The sequence below is a fragment of the Apis dorsata genome, unplaced genomic scaffold, assembly GCF_000469605.1.
Source record: "Apis dorsata unplaced genomic scaffold, Apis dorsata 1.3 scaffold_525, whole genome shotgun sequence".
Taxonomy (NCBI): Eukaryota; Metazoa; Arthropoda; class Insecta; order Hymenoptera; family Apidae; genus Apis; species Apis dorsata.
The window spans coordinates 378,192-385,827 of NW_006263748.1; the positions used below are offsets into that span (position 1 = coordinate 378,192).

The following is a 7,636-nucleotide window of genomic DNA, read 5'->3' on the forward strand; positions in this document are numbered from 1 at the left end:
TTACCGGTCGCCGCGTTTGCTTGAGCGGAGTATCTCGGGTCATAGTGGATGTCGGTGATGTGCCAGAAATACCCTGGAAGCAGAGAGAACGGGGTCGTCGCGCCTTCTGCGTTTCGCTCTTTATTCGCATCCGTCCCATCGCATTTGCATACATCGTTTCTTTTCCACCGTTTCCGCGAGCCGACGTAACGTCCCGCCGCGCGTCGCGTCGTGCCGGAACGAAGATGCGAAATTGCGAGGTTGACGGGGACAGATAAGGTTGGAGGTTTCGTTCGAGAATTTTCTCTTCACCGTGAACGGATTCCTATTTTCCGCAAATCGAATCACGTTACACGTAAAACGCAAGTAGTTTGAAAATTAATTGTAAAAAAATCTTTCTCTCTCTCTGTCTCTCTCTCTCTATGTCTCGTTCTCTCTCATTCTCTCTCTCTCACTCTCTCTCTTCTCGACGAGATTAGGGGCACGATCGATTCCTCTAGAGATCTAATCTGGTCTTGTCGTCGTTATCTCGAATCTTTTTAAGTTGAATTATTTGTTTCTTTCCCCCTTTTTTTTTTTAATTAATCAAATGAAATTCGGATTAACTTGGTTACGGAATTTTTATTTGGGTACGATCGTACGCCACGTCAGTTTGTTAATTCCGTGATACGTGATTAAAGGTGAAATTCCGTCGGATAAATTTTTTTTTTTTTTTTTCGAACGCAACGCTCGAAGAATCGTCGAGCCACGAATTTTTGAAAAGTTTGTACCCGTTTTAATAATTCGGCTGGCGAAGACTCGAGCAGAGAAGTAACGCGTACGACGCATCCTTAAAAAAAAGGTTTAGAATGGCGCGGATACAGTACACGCATCCACACATTTCCATCCGGATATTTACCTATTTTTCCTTGCACAGCGCACAGCCACGAGAGCAACAACAGATAGTCGCGGATCATCTCTCCACCTTTGGATCTGTAAATTAAGTTTTTCCTTGGTAAAAATTACTCGTAACGTGTAACGTGGATAAGATTCGTAAGAATTTTTTTTTTTTTATAACGGTCATCGGGGAAATCGTCGAGTTGGAAATTTGCATAATTTCGTGCGAGAAAGTTCGAATGAAAAAAGAAAAAAAAAAAAAAAAGAAGCGACAATCCAAATGTGAAATTTCACAGGAATGGAACGAGCGAATAGCCTTGTTGCCGCGTACGTTACCACGCGGTGGCGCCACCTGTATCCCCTCTCAGATTTTAATCTGAAATTTAATTTCGAAGGCCGTTGACAACAATGTGTCTTGTAAAAGAGCCGTGACGCGGAAACGTGCATCATAAAAACACTTTACAAGCCTCTCTCCTGTCTGAAACGAGAGAGCTCGTAAAACGTCGACAAACCAATAACCGGTGCTCGTGGATCGTTCGACGACACGACAAAGAACTGACGCGATACTCGAAGGGCATAAATACGCGACATCTCGGGCGATCCGCGTCAATGGAAACTAAAAGTTTCTCGGCCAGGATAAGCTGGGATATTGCGAGTGGATAAACGTTCTTTGATGTTATTCATAAATGCGTATTCCCCCCCTCTCCCTATTGAAAACCCTCTCGAATCGAATACCGCGAATTAATATCGCGTTTAAGACGGCTTTTTGTATTCGAAACGATTTAGGAGAGATAATCGAGCTCGATTAAAAGCTTTCCTCTTCTCCTCTTTCTCGGCAAACTACGAACGGCTCAATTACGAGTTCCTCGATATCGTTCCTCGATTCGACTCCGTGTCGCTTATCGACGAGTAATCGATAATAAACGTCCTAAACGAATAATAATGCTTTGGTCGTTGAAAACGTTGAACGGCCATTCGCGTCTTCATTCGTATCGGCCATTGTTATTGTTTTCTTTCGCGTGAGAGTGAGAGTGGTGATATCCATCGACGAAGTGACACGTTTCCTTCTTTCGAATTTTTATTCTTCCATGAATTCCTCTGTGGACGATCATCCAACGAGATAATCTACGTTTACTCATTTGCTAACTTGTTAACTTTTAGTAATAAACTCGATTTATTTCTTTTTTTTTTTTTTTTTTTTTTTTCCCCTCTCATCTTTTACGTTTATCGTAACGCAAATATCAAACGTATCTCGATTTTTCTGTATAAGTTATGAGATTGTTAACGAAAATTTTCATCTCTTAGTTAGGAGAAAATGTAAACATAGATAAATTTTTTTTTTTAAGATAAAAAACATTTGATAAGTATAAATTATGAACAAAGCCCTTTCGCGTATACCATCTCCTCCCCTCCCCACCTCTCTCCTCTCACCATACACGAGGCTTGATATTAGTCAGACGAAATGGTAGCTCGGTAGTAAGGATCGATATGTGTACACTCACGTTCATAATTCACCGGACGTTTATCAATTTTTAAGCGAAATATTCACGAAAATAAATCTTTCGTGACATTTTACAAAATAGGATATAATGCAATAAGATTATTTTTTTTTTATTTTATAAAAAAAATAATAAAAAAAAGAGCACTCTCCTCGCTCGTGGAAAAAATATTCCGCTGAAAATTGATGATTCGAGCCAGGAAAATTTACCGTGTTGCGTATTTTTTTCTTTCTTTCTTTTTTTTTTTTTTTACGACCATTCGTCAAATACTTTTTAGCGAAACTATAGACAGAGGAGAAAGTTAACGAAAGATAACTTCGGCCCAATAAACCCAGAAGAAATTCAGATTGTTCAACTTTTTGTATTCCATCTTCCAACAACTTTCGAGATGACGGATCACGCGTCGTACAGGTTGATGGGAGTTTCGTAAAATTATTATAATCTTATATATATATATGTATAAAATAGTGAAATCGGATTTTGATTTTTTTTCCAATTTTCTCTCTCTACGTCAACGAGAAACAAGCTTGATTAATATTCCGTTTTATCGTTGAACTTTTGTGTTTCCTCGAGGGAAAATTCTAATCAATAATGGAAAAAGTAACGTCGATTAATCTGCCATCTAAGTGGGTTGTTGATTAACGTTACTCATGGAATTAACTCGTTAACTCCTTAGTCACGAAATGTTAGTAAATTTTCAAGTGGCTATTAAATTTCTGACATATATATAAATATATATATATTCCAGGCATAATTTGTGAAATTTTAAAGATGGAAACGTTTTTTTTCTTTTTTTTTTTTTTAATCAATGTTTAATTTATCCGTTTTTATTTTAAATTCGATACACGTATCAAGAATAACGGTGTAATATTTACATTTGAACAAATGACAGTTGCATTTCAATTTTGCGCGTATGTCAAAAGTATTAAAATTTCACGGAGAGAAATACACGCATACGCGCGCGTTAAAATCGAAATTTTACGTTAAAAATTCCAGGAGCATCACGCGATACGTTTCATAAGTCGGAAACGCATAAATCGTAATTAATCATTAATATCGATATCGCGATATTAGTTCTGCGGTAACCTACATTTTGCATTGAAACGAATATTGATAATATATCATAGAAGGAAATCTATATTGCTTGCGTTAATAATTAAAAAAAACGAACAAACAAAGAAACATCTTTAACCAGTTTTACTTTTATTTAATATATAGAACATCGTTAATTTCAATTTTGTAAAACGAAATCGACGAGATTATTTTTACATCATGGTATACAAGATATAAAAGACGCGTTAATTGTGGAAAATTGTGGGAACGAGAACAATCGTTATACTTTGATAATAAAATATCGAACGATGAATTTCAAAGGAATATATATATATATATATACACACACACACATCGATCGAGAATCCTCGTCTAATAGCGGCAAACAAACAAACTCTCATCCCCGTCTCGTAACCCGTGGTTCGTTCCGCGAAGTAATTCAAAATGAAACAGCGATCCCTTAATTGTTTCGAACGGCGTATTTACACGTGTTCTCTTTACGAAACTCGAAAGTAAACTCGACAATCACGCGTGTCTCCCTCTCGAATCGAATTGCAGAGAGGGTTTAATTGGCCCGAGCTGTCTGCAAACTTTCCGCAAAGCGTAAAGTACGTAAGGATTTAATTCTGATTCCGTTTCGAAGGCGGACGCCCGCTGCCACGTTCACGCGGATTTTGAATCGCGACGCCTCTTCCGCCGATCACTTTTCCGCGAATTTGCATTCCGATCCAATGCTAGAAACGGCCCAACGGATTTAATCACGTCCCGAAGGGAGGAGCATTGTATCAGTCTCGCAATAACGTGGCCATCGTGCATCAGACAATGCACCGATACGAAGCACTTCGATCAACGCTCGTTTTCGTCCTTTTCTCTCCTCTTTTCTTTTTTTCTTTTTCGCTCAAATACGTGTGATATTTGTATAACGAAAGCAGAGATATACTTTCGATTTCGAAAGATAATTGGAAGAGAGGAAACACGAACAAGTGTTCGTAATTTTTGTTACGAGATCGTGAAAATTTGTGCAAAGTAAAGAGGTTAGAAGAGAAACAATGAGAAATAACATACCTTTGTGAACATCTCTTCTTTGAATTTGTATACGAAAGTTGTATATTTCCATGACGAGTAATAAATGAATTTCATCCGAAAATGAAAATGAAAGAATACGAACCGTTGAAAGAGGACAGGAGTTATTACGGAATGGCGTTGACAATCGATAATATACACGTGCCTGGAATACAATATGTTTCGTGAGCTGCTCTTTTACTGGGCTTTTAAAACAGAAAACACTACCGAATATGTATTTACACGTTCTACCGAGTTTCCTCCTCGAGTTTTTATATTTTTCTTATATTATATTTTTCAACAACTTTTCATTAGAATTAATTAGGAAAAAAAAGGAATATACGTAATATCAGGTTGTTCGTAAAGTAATTTCGTTTTTTCACACGAGTGTCACTAGTTGTCGAACGTTTATCCAGCCAACTTCATTCTATACCGTGTAGTTATTATATATTTTGAAAGTTGGTATTTCACGGTTTATTTATATAAGAAAAATTCGTTCGATTCCGTGCAGTTGCGTTTCTCGTGCGTGATGAGTGAGATTGAAAGGAACATTTTCGACAATATTTTATTTTTTCATTACCAAAAAGGTGAAAGTGTTGTTCAGATAAGAAAAAAGTTAAGGCGAAGTGTATGGAGAAGGTGTATTAACCATACGTCAACAACTCGAGAAATTGTTACGAGATCGAATTCCATTGTTCATGATCAATGTTTAAAACGACTTTTACATATACGAATACGTGACGATTCGAAAAAAGATTGGTTGGAGAACACTGGTTTACGATAATGTAGAGAGGATATATGGGCTAGCTATTAACGAACGAATAACGAATGTGATGCAATTACAAAGGTATTAAAATATGGATAGGCGACTCGCTACATACGTAGGTCGATTACGATCGATCGTATTGGCTGTTGGCGGCGGAGTGCTTCCGGTAAAAAGGAATTATCCAGCGAGCGGCGTCGGAGCACGATGGGAAGCCGGAAATGCGGGCATTAGCGTTGAACACGGCGGCGATAAACACGCAATTTTGTGGAAATTTTATCCGCGTATACCGGGGGACACGTGGCCCAAATTCGAAGCAATCGTGAATTTTGACTATGACAAGCATCGTCATCCGCGATCGATGTTGCTTTACTACCTTTACCCATCGGGGTAATCGAGCAGAAATGAAAAATGGGCATGGTGGATCGAGTGGCCGACCGGGTTACGAAGCATTAACCTTTCTTCTTCGTTTTAATCTCGTTCCGTGATATGATTCGATCGAATGGATTTTTATTATATATGTGGAGCAGAAACAGGAAAAACATTGCGCGCAAGGAAGAATTACTTATCATGGAATCGAAAATAAGATACAAGTATCGCCGAGTATTCAAGAAGAAACATCGAAGATTGAAGATCGCGAGAAGAGAGTAATTAAAAGTTGAAGTTGGACGGAGAGAAAAAAATTTTTGTTTCGCACGTTTCAAAGTTTAGAGATGGAACCGCGAAACGAAGAGAAAGTTTATCCTCGCAAAATCGTTCATCTTAACGCGATAAAGTGAGGTTATAAGTTTCAACGTTCGCGTGATAAATGACTCGGACTGTTTATCAATTTTCGTTGGAGGAAGGAAGCAGGAATGGTAAGTAAAAACTAATCGATTAGTGGCCGAGTAAGGATTAAATTTTAATATAACGACGTCGAGGAAAATTAAACAGAAAATTAAAGCCGCGCGAGTTGCGAAGTTTAATACGAACCGCCTTTTTTCATTTTCTCCGCGACTCCATAAAAAATATAAAAGCTCGCATCGTCTAAATCCCAATTACGGGGTAAAGTAACGAAAGTGTGCACGCTAATTATATATATATATCAGTGTTTCACGAACGCAGTAAAGATACGATAGAGTTAAGAATAAATTATTTATTTGAAATTCGATTTGATTTGACTTGTTTCATCAAAATTTGTATCGTGAATCTCGAACTTTTCGTTTTTTTTCTTTTCGAGTTTTAAATACGCGTACGATTCTTGGCGAAAGCAGTTTGAAATTCATTTTTTGATGTGAAAAAAGGTTAATGTATTGTAAGGTATAAGAAAAGATAGATGGAAGAAAAATATGAAAGAGCGAGATGGAAGGTACGAATGATGTACGAGTGGACACGGACGAAGTAAAGCGTGATATATGCGTCGCGATATATGTATATTTCGAGGAAAAACTTTTTGCCATCTTTTACACGGTGTATGTAATTTAAAAAAAGACCGTGAAACTATTCGCACCGGCAATTCCAAGTCGCATCTTTCGATCAAGATTCTTTCGTTAATTAAAAATTTTATTCGGAATTTCCAAGTTAATTAAGAATTCCCTTTGAAATTCATAAGTTACAACTTCCTTTTCCTTTCGGGAACTCTTATATAAGAAGTTTTCCTTCTTCATAAAGCTGCGAACTTCTTTCTCGTATCATCGCCAAAGTTTATAAAAATACAAATAATGTTTTCCAACTAGATGCAAGTTACGAATTAATCGCCAAAGGTCGCCAAAGAGACGAGAAACAAACGTGAACGAAGAGAAAGAAAAAAGAAATTCTCTACCTTTTTTCTTTTTTTTTCGATCATCGTTGCGACAGGAAAAACTCCTTTTCCTCCGGCTTTTCAATCATTTCACGTTCCATTATCGAAAAAAAAAAAAAGAAAAAAAGGGAAACACGTTTCGCGTATTATACACCGTATATACGCGAATTCAAAACAGACCGAGCCAACAACAAATAACGAACATTAATATAACATATCGTCAGAAACACCAACGCGTCCAATCCCCTTTGATCGGTACACACCGGTCGGTGTGTCGAAAACTATTCTTTATCGAAACGTCAAGCCATCGGTTGCCTGATCTCTCTCTCTCTCTCTCTTTCTCTCTTCGTTTTCCCTCTCCCTCTGTTCGGTAATCCTTTGGTCGCGGCCACCGTGAATCAGTAGAGGATCCCCCGGTATTCGTGTAAACGGAAAAGCAGAGAAATTCCCTGTGGCCCGCAGCCGTGGCCCGAAATCGAGCTTTTAAACCGATACTTTTATCCGACGATAGTGGCGTAGAACGAATCTCGAATCTCGCTGGTAATCGCGGTGATGCGGTTTCAATGCGGGACGGATCGACGGAGAGACAGACAGACAGAGAGAGAGAGAGAGAGAGAGAGAGAG

At 38.1% G+C, this 7,636-nt stretch overlaps 1 protein-coding gene across 2 annotated transcripts in view; it reads right to left on the reverse strand.

The window, feature by feature from the left end:
- LOC102670772 (acid sphingomyelinase-like phosphodiesterase 3b) overlaps positions 1-7,636 on the reverse strand; it is a 32,269-nt gene that overhangs the window by 14,370 nt on the left and 10,263 nt on the right. Inside the window, exons 2-3 of one of the 2 annotated variants that reach the window (XM_031512903.1) lie at positions 878-951; positions 5-73 (exon numbers count right to left, since the gene is read on the reverse strand). In XM_031512903.1, coding sequence (XP_031368763.1) covers positions 5-73; positions 878-935 — 127 coding nt within the window. In that variant the 5' untranslated portion in view covers positions 936-951. The remainder of the gene's footprint in view (positions 1-4; positions 74-877; positions 952-7,636) is intronic. The other variant, XM_031512904.1, reaches the window with a different exon arrangement.